Source organism: Equus asinus, chromosome 6 (genome assembly GCF_041296235.1).
Source record: "Equus asinus isolate D_3611 breed Donkey chromosome 6, EquAss-T2T_v2, whole genome shotgun sequence".
NCBI classification, from domain to species: Eukaryota; Metazoa; Chordata; class Mammalia; order Perissodactyla; family Equidae; genus Equus; species Equus asinus.
The window spans coordinates 40,478,742-40,495,220 of NC_091795.1; the positions used below are offsets into that span (position 1 = coordinate 40,478,742).

At 38.6% G+C, this 16,479-nt stretch overlaps 1 protein-coding gene across 4 annotated transcripts in view; it reads left to right on the forward strand.

Moving 5' to 3' along the window:
• The window catches only part of DUSP11 (dual specificity phosphatase 11), a 43,820-nt gene extending 28,624 nt beyond the window's left edge, over positions 1-15,196 (forward strand). For 2 of the 4 annotated variants that reach the window (XM_070511954.1, XM_044772672.2), the window contains exons 2-9: positions 402-477; positions 3,307-3,438; positions 6,582-6,705; positions 10,000-10,060; positions 12,070-12,116; positions 12,391-12,466; positions 12,708-12,893; positions 14,710-15,196. In XM_070511954.1, coding sequence (XP_070368055.1) covers positions 402-477; positions 3,307-3,438; positions 6,582-6,705; positions 10,000-10,060; positions 12,070-12,116; positions 12,391-12,466; positions 12,708-12,893; positions 14,710-14,905 — 898 coding nt within the window. In that variant the 3' untranslated portion in view covers positions 14,906-15,196. The remainder of the gene's footprint in view (positions 1-401; positions 478-3,306; positions 3,439-6,581; positions 6,706-9,999; positions 10,061-12,069; positions 12,117-12,390; positions 12,467-12,707; positions 12,894-14,709) is intronic. The other 2 variants (XM_070511955.1, XM_044772673.2) reach the window with 1 other exon arrangement.
• The last annotated feature ends 1,283 nt before the right edge of the window (positions 15,197-16,479 follow it).

A 16,479-nucleotide genomic window follows, 5' to 3' on the forward strand; every position in this document is an offset into this window, starting at 1 on the left:
ATGACTTCAGTTGTATGAGGACTAAAAGTAAACCATGAAGTGAAAGAATTTTTAAACGATTTCAGTCAACATGTGAGTATTGATGACACCTTAGCATTGAGGACTGGGCTGGCTTATCAGCGATACAGAAGGCCTGGCCATCTCTGGATTTGCTTAGGCCTTCTTTGTGAAGACCTTTGCTCTGTTTTGTTGCCTTGTATCTGTTTTCAAGATGGGGAACAGGAAGAAGGGGAGAACAGGTGGTTACTAGGTGGGGTTGAAGAAGGGGAGCAGCAGGATGCAAAGCAGAGCAGAGAGCAGAGGGGACCTGCTGAGTGGGCTGTGAATTCCATTCTCAAGGAGTCCCATGTGCAGGGAGACAGGCTAACATCAAATTTGGCTCACAAAAAGTATATTAACAGGTGGAAAGACTATCTTGCAGTTGGACAGCGGATGCCTGGGACTCGTTTCATTGCTTTCAAAGTTCCTTTGAAAAAGGTAAGCAAAAGTTGATTCAGTATTCTTTCAGAAATCTGAATTCACCATGTAGATCTCTGGTCCTGAGCCATGTCTGACTCCATTTCCCCTTTTTATAGCAGATACTTTGTAATAGCCCCTTTACTTTCCTGAAGTGAAATTCATAGATATATACAACCCGCTTCCACACTTAAGTTTAAGCGAAAAGAAACTCAGCATAACCCTCTAACTATAATATAAAGGATAAATAAAATAAATTAATTTAGAATAAAGTAATATGTATTTACATTTCCATATGTCAATGTTTGGGCATGGCTTTACTAAAAATAAAGAAATTGTCAGTTACTTGCACCGTGAATTCCAAAGCTGCCCATGCTCACTGATCTGAGTGGGTATGTTGCCTTAGTGGCAGGAGTTTCAATGATTGTGAGCTGTGCTTAGCAGATTTCTAAAGAAAACAAAGTACAGTGTTCTCTTGGATGATAAGGTGACAGCTATCCTGGAAATTCAATGTCCATGAGAACTGCAAAGAAACCCTTTGTGTTTATTTGTGAAATGGATTAGATTCTAAGGCTTAGATACTTATGAACAGTTGTTTCATGTTGAATAGGATATTCCAAGGTCATCCAGGTGTGGGACACATTTGTGGGACTGTTCTGAATTTAGCAAGATGTCTGGTCTTCATGACCCTCACTCACTAAATGCCAGTAAGACTCCTTCACTCCCCTCATTATAGCCAAAAAAATACCCTGGATCAGCAAGGTCAGAATTTCAGCATGGAAACTCAGAAAAATTGTGTTTCTGTTTGAAGTAAGAAAGGAATAGGTGGGGAAAGCATTTGACTGCCATAAAAAATAGAAGAGATTCCATGTCTCATTACCCTGCCCAGCACAGTGTGGATTAGTGTCAGGAAGAGCCCACTTTGAATGTATCGGGAATTTATTTAATTTGTGTCTCATAGGTCGGGGGTGGTTTTTCACCTACTCTGTCAATTCTTCTGCATCTCTGGACTTAAACATTAGTGATTTCATAGATAAACAAATAGTTCTGACTCACATCTGGCAACACCAAGCTTAGTGTTTGCCACATCGTAACTACTTCCCAGTCTTTGTTGAATGAGTGAACTGATGGCCCACCCACATTGGCGGTGCCTGTGAATTTCCTCCTATATTCCTCCTCCTCTATGCAATTGTCCTAAACCCTCAGTCCCTGCTCCACGGCCTCTACAAGGGGATCCTGAGGTTCCCCGGGGTCCCTGCTTAGCCCCTTTTCTGCAAGGACATCAGCAGAGAGAAGCAGGAAGACTCTTCAGTCTCCTTTCCTCCGCACAGCCAACATCTTTCCTGTGTGACGTGGTTATAGGAAGCCTCTTCTAGTTCTGTGTGCACAAGGTGTTCTCTTCATTGTTGGGACTGTTTAAGGTGCCATCAAGGGGATTGCGAAACTGTAGGACCACTCCCAGTGCAGTCCCTGTTCACGCAGTAGAGGTAGGGAGATGAATGACCCCTGCGTGGCAGTGGAATGGGACAAGGTGTCCTAGGTGTTTGACGGAAGTCACCCAGGGCAAAGCTGCCTCAGTACCTGGCAGTCGAGTGTCAGGCACAGTGGACTGTCAAGTGGCAAATGATGTGTCACAGAAATGCCACAGCAGAAATGCCTAAGAATGGAAAGGAGGGGGAAATGACAACAGACAGGGTTAATCAAGGAAGGCTTCCTAAGCGGTTTGTGACTAAATGAGTTACCTCAGGTTGGCTGTTGTTCAGATAGCTGGAGATGGTAATGATCCTCCAGCTCCAAGTCTGGAAGAAACTGACAGGAGAGATGGTACGCTTTGTTGTAATTAATACAGTCTTCAAACCTTTCACAATGTTCTGTGGAAGACTCAGCATCGTAGATCTGTCAGATCTTCCTAAGTTAATTTGTAAATTTAACATCATCTCATATCATCTGATTCTAAAGCTCGTATAGAAAAAGAAACTTACATAGCCAGGAAAATTCTGAAAAAAAAGAGCAGTGGAAGGGGTTCATGTAGCCGTACCAGAAATTAAGCCACATTAGAAGTGTGGCTGGAGCACAAGGGATTTTTAGGGCAGCGAAGCTAATCTGTCTGATACTATAAGAGTTAATACCTGTCATTGTACATTGGCCAAAACCCATAGAATATACAGTACAAAGAGTGACCCGTGATGGGAGCTATATACTTTGATAGTCTTGTGTCAATGTTGATTTATTGTTTCTAACCAATGGAGCACACTGGGTTGGAATATTGATGGTGGGGATGGCTGTGTAGGGTGAAGGAGAGAGGCTGTGATCAGGAACTCTCTACTTTCTGCTCAGTTTTACTGTCAACCTAAAACTGCTTTAAAAGCTAGTCTATTAATTAAAAAAAGAAAAAGTTTATTGGTGGCACTTGAATAACCACAGATCAGTGGAACAGATTATATAAATAAGACAAATACGTAAAAGAATATTTATCAATGAAAGCCATCCTTTCTATATATAGATCTTTAACAAGGATTTATAAGTGCCTTTTTATAGGCACGCCACTTGGAGCTGGAGGTACAGTGGTGGACAACATTGATGTGGTCCCTGCCTTCTGGGAGTTTACAGTCTGGTTAGGATCCCACATGAAACAAATAGACGCAGAAATAAATCTGTAGATGTTAGCTTATTTTCTTCCCTCTAATCTCTGGAAGAAAAGATTGTAATATAGCTCGTAACTTCCAGAAGAGTGGAAACTTTCCTCTGAATCTCATTGTATGTTCGCGTCACAGGGCTTGAATGAATGGATAATAAAAGAAAGAATTTTAAGCACACGTTTGCTCTTTGTTATTTCATTCTCTCTGACAGAATTTTGAAGAGAAGCTTGCTCCAGAAGAATGTTTTTCCCCCTTAGATCTTTTTACAAAAATCCGAGAGCAGAATGAAGAACTTGGACTGATTATTGATTTAACATACACTCACCGCTATTATAAACCAGAGGTAAATGGAACCCTTAATTGAAAAGAATCTTCTTCTTTCTGATAGTCTCATAACTCACAGTAATTCACTTTTCTAATTGCTATCTCGAAATGAAATTAAAGACATGACTTGAACTGTTATCTTTGACCATAGCCTCTGTGTGTGCTTAAGAAACTCTGTAAGCTTCCATGTTCTATATTTTGAACATAAAGTAAACTTTTAGTGAGAAAAGTAGTAGCCTAAAAGGAAAGAAAAGGAATCCATGATGTCTTTAGTACTTATTTTGAGTAGTTGTCAGAGCACGTGTAAGAATCTCGATAGAAGACAGTTCTCTAAGTTTTATGCCTTCCTTTCCCAATGTCTTTGGATACAGTAGAGAAACCTGTATGTTCTGTTGGCCTGTGTGGCATTATCAGTGGGAAAGAATTATCCTTCTTCTGGCAGTTCCACAGCCTTGGGAAACAATAACGCCTAATATTTGTTGACATTTATATGTATAGCATTTTGCAGTTTAATTAGTACTTTCACATACGTTAACTCAGTTAATCCTCACAACAGTCCTTTGCTGATGAAGTGGGAGTGGTACTAAGGTCTCCTACTTAGTGCTTCCTTGCACTAAGCTCAGAACATAGATGGTTACGATTACTCATTTCACAGATGATGAAACTCAGGCTCAGAAAAGGAAGAATTGATCTTTGAACTCAGTTATTCCTCTTGTTTTTTTTTTTTTATTGTGGTAAAATATGAATAATATTTATCATTTTAACCATTCATAAGCGTACAATTCAGTGGCACTAAGTGTATTCATGATGTTGTGTAACCATCACCACTGTCTATATTCAAAACTTTTTCATCATCCTTAACAACAGCTCTATAACCATTAAACAATAGCAACCCCATTTCCCTCCCCCAGCCTCTAGTAACCTCTATTCTGCTTTGTATGAATTTGCCTATTCTAGGAAGTTCATGTAAGTGGAATCATAAAATGTTTGTCCTATATCTGGCCTTCTTCCCTAAACATGTTTTCAAGGTTCATCCATGTTACAGCATGCAGCAAAATGTCATTCCTTCTTATGGCTGAATAATATTCCATCGTGGGTATATACCATATTTTATTTATCCATTCTTGTGTTGATGGACACTTGGGTTGTTTCCACCTTTTGCCTATTGTGAATCATGCTGCTGTGAACGTTGGTGTGCAAATATTTGTTCAAATCCCTCCTTTCAGTTCTTTTAGATGCATAGGTAGGGGTGGAGGTGCTGGATCATGTGATAGTTGTATGTTTAACTTTTGAGAAACTCCCAAACTCTTTTCCACAGTATCTTCTTGTTTTTAAACATGTATCACAAAGTTGAAACATGTACAGAAGGAAACGTAATGCTGTGGTGTCATTGTCCACCCATGAACTCATCCAGTCTTAATTTTTATCAGCTGATGGCTGTCATGTTTCATCCTTACCCCTCCTTGTTTCCCTCATTCCATAGTATTTTGAAGTAGATCCCAGATATCATCTACTTTCACCTGTACATTTTTGGTATGCATTTAAAATATGGGACTTTCATTTCCCTCCTTTTTTTTTTTTTTTTTCCTGCTGAGAAAGATTTGCTCTGAGCTAACATATCTGTTGCCAGTCTTCCTCTCTTTTTGTATGTGAGCTGCCATCACAGCACGTCCACTGACCAGTGGTGTGGAGCCTCGTCCCAGAACCAAACCTGGGCTGCTGAAGCAGAGAGCACCAAACTTAACCACTAGGCCACCAGGGCTGGCCTAGGACTTTTATTCCTTAATGTCATTTTTTACTATTAAATATCCAGTCAGTGGTCAAATTTGCAATTGCCTCCTAAATGTCATAAAAATTGTTTTTAAGGAGTTCTGTTTAGATCCAAATAAGGTCCACCATTTTCATTTGGTTGTTAGGTCTCTGGTGTCTTATGTAATCTTTAGATTCTCTCTCCTTGTCTCTCTCACTTTCTTTTTTTCCCCTTTAATTTTGTTTTTTGAAGAAACCAGATAGTTTGTCCCTTCTAGATTTTGATGATTGCATCCCCATGTGTTACTCACATGTTCTCCAGTCCCTTTATTTCCTGTAAATTGGTAGTTGGACGTAGAGGCTTCATCAGATTCAGGCTTGGGATTTTTTTGGCAAGACAGTTTCACAGGTAATGATGTTTCTTCCCTGGAAACGTAAGTGATGTCTCTTTTTGTGAGATTAGCAGTCCCTGATGACCCATACCTGCATCCATTAATTCATTTGGGGCTTCAAAAAATGGTAAATTCTATTAAAATTGTTTTTTCATTTATTAGCTGGGTATTTTTCTGTCAAGAGTAGCTCCCCTTATCAACTGTTTGGTTACCTAATTGTGGAGGCATAATTCTTTCCTTTATTTAACAGTTTTCAAGATAATGAGTTGATTCACCAATATCCTCTAGTGGTGACCAGTTAGATTTTGTTTTTTTATCTTTCGTATCATTACGGACTCCACTGCAGTTATTATTTTTATTCAGGCACAAATTGAGACCCTATCTTTCGCCATTTGGAGCTTCTTAATTTGGTTCCTGAGTCCTTTTGAAATGAGATGGCATCGGTTGTTTCTTGGCTTTTCCAGTGGTCAGAGCTAGGAAGTGTGTTTGTATGTTTGTTTTTAATATAAAATATATCATAGGTTCCTACTGATACTCTGCATTTAAATTCAGAACGACGGGATTTTCCGTTCACTTCTTCTGTCTTTATTGGTAACTACTTTCTCTTACCCCAAGTACACCAGTTCTCATCAGTGCCTGTAATTTGCTCTATCTCACAATTTAAATTTAAGTTTTTCTGACTCTATTTTACTGTTCTACTTAAATCACAGCTGCTTTATGGCCCTTGAAATTGAAAATATTGGGTAGAACTAGTTAGACAGTTTATTGTTATATATGCATTCATTGACATAGGCCTTGTTGTCAGTTTGGTATGCCAATTGACTATCCATTCTCTAGTTTTAGTGAAAATCAAGGGATCCTCCTGGTTGAAGCAGCTTTGGAAGAAACGGCTCTTTTATCAGAATTACCAACATACTAAATTTATTATAATCTCTTGGTATTTATTCTCACTTCTCTAATTAATTTTTAATTCGTTCCCTACAAATGAAATAATATATATTTTCATGGTTTTGCCTTATAGGACTTGCCAGAAACTATTCCTTACTTAAAGATTTATACGATCGGGCATCAGGTACCCGATGATGACACTATTTTTAAATTCAAATGTGCTGTTAATGGGTTTTTGAAAGACAATAAAGATAATGGTGAGTTTTTTTCTTACCTGAACTTTGGTATGCATTTTGAATGGGCTTGGGAATTTTTAATATTTTTAATAGTTTTAACATTAGGCCTGTTGTTTTTGATAATGTTAAGATAGAAATGTCAGATGGTGCTAACAGAGTAAGATATTTTTCCTTTTTATGGTCACAGAAAATTTAATTTGGAAAGTGATTTTAGTGAGAAATATAAACTGAACTAGCTCACTTGTCTCTTTTTTAAAAATTTGGATGGGAAATATATAATAAAAATTTCTTGTCTTATTAACTGGTTAAGAGATGAGAGGTGGAAGAAAAGGTTAAGAATCTCAGGGTCTTAGCATGTATAAAAGAGACAAGAAAAGGCAAAGGTTTGGAGGGAGACAGACCCCTAGAAGGAAAACACAACAGAGTAGAGCAGTGGAGTGGCTCCTCACCATAAATATGTAAGATGTTGCTGTTGTTTTTCCTCTTTGGGTGCAAGTGAGGAAGGGCACTACTGCCTCTTATGCTTATTCTTCAGACAAGAAGAACTTAAAAGGCTGATGTTTTCTTGTTCCTGCTTTAAGATCCACCTTACTCTGTTGAAAATAGATCTTAATAGCTTCTGAATTTTAAGGATCTGGTTGCCTTTTTCTGGCCTCTAACTATCATAATATGGTATTTACCATATTATAAGACTAAGGAATCTTTTGTCTTTGGAAAGCCACTGACCCAAAGGACAAAGTGCCCTCTTTCTCAGTTTAGCTTGGGGAGTGTACAGTGTATTAACTAAATTTGACAGATACTAAATATTCCATATATATGTAAAACAGGGAGTAGGGGAGAAAGAATAGAGATGGAAGTGAGAAGATAGGAGATGGGAGGCGAGAGAGACAGGTAGGAATTTTAAGATAAATTTTCAAACTATAACCTGGTCACTTAATGCCGGCACCAGCTCTTAAATATCTTAAGCCCTGTTCACAGATCTTCTCTGTACTTTAACTTTAAAACTTGAGAGGCTTGGCCTTGCCTGTCATAACCATGGCATCTACAGAAGAGGTAAATTATTTGATTTGTACCAACTGTACTCACAGAGACGTTGCCTCTTAAGACATCAGGGTGCAGCGGCCAGCCTACTCTCTGCTTCCAGGGCCCTTTGTGTGGAACTGTTACACACTGTTCTAGCTGCTCGTGAGAGCCGAAAGATCCTGATGAGTGCGTGAAAACATGTTTGTAAATCCCACTTGTTCACGTTACACCGAGTATAGTCTGTTTTGTAGGCCGACCCACACATGGGTCATCTGCCTACGTGTGGTGACTTCACTGTGCTCTCTGCTATAGCAGCCTCAGGACCTGCTTATGATGTGTTCTGGCTGCCTTTGCTACAGGCCCTCACACGGGTACCAGGCTCACTGATGAAGAGGAGGACACTACACTATCTACTCCCTAGAACTGGGAGACTCAGAAAATAAACTGATTTCAGTAAACACTGAAGCCTTTTAGGTTTCTTCTTAGGACACAGGGCTACAGAGATGAATAGTAGTCTTTGTTCATTAGAAACTTAAAGTTACCTAGGAGGATAAACATGTAGTAACTATAAGACAGTGGGTTAATTATAAGAAAATAATTAAATATAGCAGGAAGCCTGACTGAGGAGACAGCACTCGAGCTGGATTGGGGGAAGAGGATTTTGCAAGAATGAGGGAAGGACAGAGCAGGTATTGGGAACAGGTACAAAAGGCACCGGGCTTGAACTTGTGACGTGGAGAGGCAGCCTCTGGTGTGACTAGAGGGTAATGTGAATGGGCGTTGAATTCATGTGTTCATTTTCAACAAATATTTATATAACACCTTCTAAGTTGAAGGCACTGTTGTAGGAAGTAGGAATAGAAGAAAATTCTTGTCCTTATATCCTTTACATTCTAGTGTGGGAGAGTGATAAATAAGTAAATATATGGAATGTCAGATGGTAATGCTTTGGAGAATAAGAAAACAGGATAAAGAGGTGAGGGAATGTGGTTGGTGATCAGGGAAGGCCTCTCTATTAAGATGTCTTTTGAGCAGAGCCTTAAAGGAAGTGAGGAGCCAAGCCATTGGTTATCTGGGGGAGCTGGGGATCCGGGGAGAGGGAGTGTTCTGAAGCAGAGAGAATAGTAGCTGCAAAGTCCCTGAGGCATGCCTGTGCTCAGTATGTTTGAGGAATAGTAAGGAGGCCAGTGTGGCTGGAGTGGGGAGAGTGAGTGAGGAGAGAGCAGTAGAAAATGGGATCAGAGAGGTTGGCAGGGGGCAGGAGGGAGGTGGACCATGTAGGTCCTTGTGAGTCATAGTTCAGATCATCGTGGACTTACAGTTCAGTTAGAGAGAGAGATTGATATCTATAAAGAGTTTGAAATGCTGTGCTAAAAGTTTGGGCTTTATTCTATGCTAAATGGAGATTGTTTTTAAGCAAAGGAGCAACCCAGCCAAGTTTGTATTTTAGAAAGATAACATCTTCCACGTGGAGGATCAATTGAAATAGAAGAGATTACAAGCAGGGAGGTAGTAATCCAGGCAGGAGAGGACAGTGCCTTCCTACGAGACACCACCTAGTCACAGACATAAATTTTGCAGAAATTAACTACATGTTGTTTTTTAATTTATTATTTAATTTTTGAAATACTATGGCATTGCTGGAAAACTCTTAGACTTGATTCTAGCCTTTGTTCTAATTTCCTGCTGTGTAGCTTGGGTTTATCTCCAAGTCTTGCTTTTTCATTGTAAAATGCGAACAGTGCTGCTTACCTGAGTACGTCACAGGGCAGAGAGACCTGCGGCCTATGAGGAGTGGCAAAGGGAAGATGGAATGGAAGTGTTTTGGGAACTGCAGAGTACTACAGACACTCTTTATTCTTTTTAACATTCAGCATTAAAAGTGGAGGCATTTCATTTGTTTCCCTCAAAAACAAATTTCATTCTTCTTATAGCCTGTTTTTTTTTTCACTCCCTTTTTCTATAATTAAATCAGTTACTGATGGGCATTCTATATTAGACAAATGGGTTAGTCTCAATGCAGTTTCAGCTGTTAGTACCTGGCCAGGCCTTCTTCAGTTTACATTATCATGTCCGATTGGGGGCTACGCAAAATTCCCCAGAAACAATGAATTTTGACTTTATGTTAGATAATTCTTTATTGTATGTTCCTAAAAGATCACATTCCTCTTCAGAGTTATTCCTTTTCAGGGTAGTGGTAGTGTTGTGGTAACTGATAAATGTACTCTTCAGAAAATTGTGTAATTTGTATAACTATTTCATTTGTTTAACTCTGTATTCCCTGTTTTACAGACAAACTTATTGGCGTCCACTGTACCCATGGTTTAAACAGGACTGGCTACCTCATCTGCAGGTGAGTTGCCAACCCCGAGAGGCAAGGCCAGGTTTAAGTTGTTTCATTTACAATAGTAACGTAAGCTAGTTGCAAAAAATGAAGTCAGTGTAGAAATGTATAAAGTAGAAAGCAGTCTTGACCCCTGCCAGAGATTACCACTGGTAATAATTTAGTATATAGTTTTTCAGACTTTAAAAATGCATATATAAGCACATGCATGTAATGAATGGTATAATATTTAGACATTCTAATCTAATATATGGTGGACATCTTCCTGTGAAAGTATTTGGAGACCCTATACTTTTTTTTTTTTTTTAAGATTTTATTTTTTTCCTTTTTCTCCCCAAAGCCCCCTGGTACATAGTTGTATATTCTTCGTTGTGGGTCCTTCTAGTTGTGGCATGTGGGACGCTGCCTCAGCATGGTTTGATGAGCAGTGCCACGTCCGCGGCCAGGATTCGAACCAACGAAACACTGGGCCGCCTGCAGCGGAGCTTGTGAACTTAACCACTCGGCCATGGGGCCAGCCTGACCCTATACTTTTTTAAAGGCTGTGTTGTTCCTTTGCTTATTGATGAACGTAAAAGTCAGGAGTTTTTGATGTGATAAAACATTGAAGTAGTGAACATTCCTATATGAACATATTTGAATATATGTGCTGTTATGTCAGAGATAATCTTCCTCAGAATGGAATTTCTGAATCAAAGAGTTGACGCCCTTATGCTTTTTCGTGGATGTTGCTACCCTGTACCAGCTCACGTTTGTTCACTTGGAAAATATTTATTGAGCATCTGCGATGTGTACACACTGTGCTGAGTGCCAGCAAAAAGACTCGTGAGACTTTGTGAGGAAGGAGACTTGAGCTTTCTGAATCCTAACAGTCTAAGGAGGGAATAGATATTCTAGAAGCCCACAGATAGTTATAGAATTACCACTCTGACAAGTGCCATGAAGGAGGGGGACAAGGCACTGTGAGAGCATACTAATAGGGAGGACTTGAGCTCATTGTGGAGCTTAGAGAAAGTTTCTGTGGGGTGTTTGAGCTGATGTCTGAAGGATGAGTAGGTGATAACCAGATGGAGACATTGCAGGGAGAATTCTGGGCATAAGGAACAGCAAAGACACTAACAAGAGAGCATTGCTGTGATGGAGGAACTGGCCAGGGAGGCTAGGCTGTGGGGGAACTAGGGGTAGGAGCTGGGTCATGCAGGCCTGGGTTTAAGATTTTATATTTTATGTTAAGAGTAACAGAAAATCACTGAACTTTTTTAGTTGAGGGCAAATGTGTGGAACATAATCAAATTTGCGTTTTCAACCTATCATTTTGCTAGGTGGAGAATACACTGCGGGGGGAAAGAGTGGAATCAAGGAGACAAGTTAGGAGGCTTTTGTAGAAATCGAGGCATATTGGTGGCTTGGCCCAGGGTGTGGTGGTCACGTTGGTGGAAAGATGTGGACATACTATAGACATATTTAGGTAATATCATTGTTGGGACTTGGTGGTGGGTTGAAGACGAGGGTAAGGAAGAAATGGCTGACAGTGATGGTGATTCCTGAGTTTCTGGCCCGTACAGTTGGTTAGATAGTATTTTTTAGATATGATATTAATATTTTTCCCAATTTGTCTTTTGCTATCTGTTAGTTCCTGATCAATACTCTGTTGTGTTAAGTCACCTGTCTTCAGTGTACAAAGCATTTTGATCAAACATGACTATTGTATTTTATCAGATATCTTTTTAATGTCTGCCAGTTTGATCCTGTATTTTCTTCTCTTTCATTTATTAAATTGTTATATTAATGTAAATAATTATATTATGGATTTTCTAAAGTTGGTTCATCCTTGCATCCTTGGAATTAAGGAGTTTTGTGGTCATGGTATATCATTCTTTAATAATTATTGGATTAGATGTGCTGATATTTTCTTAGGATTTTTATATCTATATTTGTAAGTGAAATTGGACCTTTTTTGAAAAAACCTGATTTTTTCTTTTTATGTATAAATGACTCAAATTATGTTGTTTTGTTAGGTATTTGATTGATGTAGAAGGCATGAGGCCAGATGCTGCAATTGAATGTAAGTGTAAGGGTTGTCACTATTTTTCTCTTTTTATAAAAGTTGAAAGTGAAATATAGATGAATTTCTCAAGTTTTGGAAAAGAAGAAAAGTTTGTAATTCATTTGTTTTAACATAAGATAATCTTTACCAAAAGTTTATAAAGGGATATACCTAAAAATAGTGAGATATACCAGCTTGACTCATTAGTCAGTGGAGTTTAGCTTTGATCTGCTTTCTCCGGGAAAAATTTGCTTTTTGTACAGTTATTTCTAACAGTTCATCCACTCGTCAGTATTCAATAGGTGCCGGGGACATTGCTTAGAAAGGCAAAACTACATTGAAGACCTTCAGAATGGGCCCATCAGAAAGTAAGTTGCATTTTATATGTGAGATTTGTGGTTAGGGAGATGTGTTTTTATATCATTTATGTTGCACATATCCATTCATCTTGTAGCTTGTTTACTTGCTCTGGGAAACCTAAATAAATAGGAATAGGGGAAGAATGGGATTGTTATTTTCATGGGCCAAAATATAGTCACTAAATTGGCTACTAAATTTGGAATAATTTTAATAATTATTGTAATATTGTGTGGAAACATTCACTTTGAGGAATTGGGATTCCAGTGTATCCAGATCAAGTGGTTCTGAAGACTTGACACATATGATGGAACCAGTGCACACCTCTAATAAGTTTGTTAGCCAAGGACCTAGGTATGAGCTACATCGAACCCAAGGTTACCCAGTACCTTCTCGGCATTTCCACACCCAGACTCAAGATTTGCAGCAGTCAGTAAGGTATTTCTGCTTTCTCTTTTTCTAGAATTGAAATAGAAATTAATATTATAAATTAGTGCAAACACATAATGGTGATGAGAAAGTGATGTTTTCTTGCTGATCACTGTCAAACAGGAAGGGTTGTTTGCTCCATATTTTGCACTGAGGGCTGGAAGATCAAGTATAGGATGGGGAATATGTGACTTTTCAGAGGCAACTGGGAAAAGGGCTTAGAAATTTTCATTGATTCTAAACTTAGTTTAAGCCAGCTATTTGATGTCACTATCAAAAAGGATCTTTCATTCTTAGGGTACATTAATAATGGTATAGTTTTCAGAATAAGGAAGGTTGTTATTTAAAGAGTAAATACAAAGTATAGGAAAAATAGTAAAATTCCAGTAGAGAAGTTTGCAAAGGATTTGAAGATAAATCACAAAAGTATTTTCACTTTGAAAATGAGAAAAACCTCAGTGCAGTTAAAATAGCAAGGTACTGTTTTTTGCCTATTAATTTAGCAACAGTTTCTGATAAGGCAGTCCAGTGTAGTGGTGGTCAGACTAGACCTGGGTTTGCATCCTGGCTCTGGCATTCACCCTCTATGTGATCTTGGGTAAGATCTCTAAATTTCTATTTTCTCATCAGTCAGATGGAAATTTTAATAATACGTGCCTCATAGGGATTGTTGTTGACTATGACATGAGTTAATAAAGTACTTTAGCACGTTGTAAACACTTTCAAAAAGATGGTGACATTTTTAGAAGATGTAAACATTTCAAAAAGATGTTGCTTGTGTTGCCGGTGGCACTGAAAATTGGTGCAGCCCTTGTGAAACATAACTTTAATAGCCAAAAATATGCTCATACCTGGTAATTCCATGTTGAGACTAAGGAAATATTTCAAAATGTGGTAAAAGCTATATTCATTCGGTCATTCAGCTCATTTCTCAAACTCCCTCCTATGTATCAGACACTGGACTAGGTGCTCAGGATGCCGCAGTATATGTTCTGAGATGTTAATCACAGCATTATTTATAGTAGTGGGAAAATTGGTAGTGGCTTGCATTTCTAACAATGAAGAATAGCTAAGTAAATTATTATATCCATACTATGACATTTTATAAAGCCACTGAAAGTGATAGCTCACTTACAATAAGTGAAAATAACAGGTTATGATTTAACAGTCAAAAAAAGATGTAAAGGAAAAAGACCAAGGGAAATAGTAACCAGTTGAGTTAGATTAAGTGAGATTGAGAGTTTAGGGGTGGGGGGGGTTCTTTTCTCAGATTTCCAATTTTTTTTTGTATAATTACATTAGATTTACTTTATATTATCTTGCTTTTGAAACAATTCAATTTAAATCTTAATTTTCCAAATTTGTTGCATGTACCATGGTTAGAATTTCTACACTTTACAATTAATGTATATATGTATTTGTGAAGGGAAAGCAGTTTTCTGTTTTCAAAAATAAATAGCTTATTCTGGGTTATGTCAACCCCACCAAACTTGGAGAGAAAGTGTCTGATTAGACTAGTACGGGCATGCATTTATCTCTATAGGGAAAGGTAAATGGCTCCTGGGAACCTACTGTGTGCCAAGGCACTGTGGTAGGTAATTTAAATATATTGTCTTAATTTACCTTCAAAACAACCCATGAAGAGGGAAGATATTATTAGCTCCATTTTATAAAGAACTAAGTAATCCAAAGATTAAGCAGTTTATCTACCAAGGTCATACAGGTAGAAAACAGCAGAACCAGTGTATCTATGTATTATTTTATAAAGCTTATTATATATTTTCTTAAAACTAATAATAGTCTATTACCTTTTGTTTCGTTTAAGAAAATTTTCACAGAGTCAGAACATTTATCGGAGAGGCCGTATCCCTCCTCCTGGGCCTCCTGGAGAGGACTATTCACAGAGGAGGTACTCTTGGAACGCAAAGCCAAGTGCCAGGCCAGCAGCCCAGAATGAAGGCTGGTATCCTGGCAGTTACTACCGACTTCCGTACCCAACCCACTGGGGATGGACCGAGTGACACACACCTATCCTGGAATCAATCTGGAGTCAGAGCAGGACTGAAGACCGCGGAAGTGGCTTTTTATAAGATCAGGTCAAATGAGGTTTATAATCTATTTTATTGCTCCCTTATGTGTTCAAGATTAAGGAAAAATTATATTGATACTTACCTCTTTGCTGATAAATCTGTAGTATTTGTAACAGTGAAGGAAATGATCTGTCATTCCAGTCTTAAATTTTTTTAAAGGAAGATATTTTAGAACTGATAAAGTAATAAAGAACTTCCCTTGTAAATTATTTTTTAAAATTATGTCTTTTTCTGTGTATTTCCTTCTGACTAGATTTGTGATATGAGCGTGTGTATGTGCAGAAATTTTTATTGTTTTTGCCATGTTCTATTATTGACAAAATCATTAAGGGTATCTTTTTTTCCTCCCAACTGTTCGAGGTTTCTATTAAAATCTCCCTAGGAGACAACAATCTCTTTGAAACCAAATCACTATTTGTAATTGTAGTATTTTTGTGATTAGACATTTCTTTCTTTGGCCAGTCTGTTGTGGGATTTGACCAACTTGCTTTCACTGAACTGTCAGAGATGCCATCTAACACAAGAAGGGATAAACTTTTAGGGATTGATTGTCAACTGGGCAAGAGAGACTGACTGATAAAGCAAAATGCTGGGCGATTTACCTGACAGTTATCACCTGGGTAGAACTATTCGGAAAACTTGAACACATTTACAGACTATAAAGGTTGCTTAATGAACAGAACAGGAGACAACATTTAAAGCCTGGGCTATCTGGGAAGACTTGCGTGGCTCCTTGTGTTACTGCTTCTCCATTGAACGTAACCTGCTGGGATCTTTCTCCACTCGCCTCTTGGAGCAGAGTGATGCCCTGACCTTGCCTTTTTCTAGGTTGTCCCTTCTGCTGGTCTGCCTCTGGAACACATAGATGAATCACTTGGAAAGTGTTGATTGTTTTTAGTTGCAGAGGAAGCCAGAAACCTTTGTCTGCTCAAGAAAGTGCCTTGAGCATCAAGACATCCTAAGCCTCAGTAGATATTTGATGAATACTTGCGGAACTTGGCTTCATTTTTTCAAGCCTCTAATTTTGAAGATTTGTATCATAGAATGTCTGATACTGCATGTGATAGTTATTTTCTCTATTCTCTTTTACATGTGAACAACATGTGGAACCTGACCCTACGGAAATGCTTTAGCTCAGCTTCTCCCCTGGTCTGTCTCTCATTAGCTCCGTCAAGTTGCTGCCCTTCACCTAAGTGATGGTTCATACAGTTTTTTCTGCCCACTACATTTAACAGAGATAGAAGAGTTCTTCTTGCTAAAGGGCTGCAGGTGTGGAAGTGTTCCCCAGGAGATAGTATGAAGGCTGACTTGGGAAGAAATTGGAGCAAGACAGCTGGTGAGGAAAAAACCAAACGAACGAAAACAAACAGAAGCAGGTATAGGAATCCAGCTAGTCCAACAGTTTGAAGGAGTTCCTGGGCGAGCAGTTTCTAAGGAGGACACTGCCAGCAGAAGTGTGTCATATAAATACTGCCACCTTCAAAAAACCTTTCTTGACCCTCTTG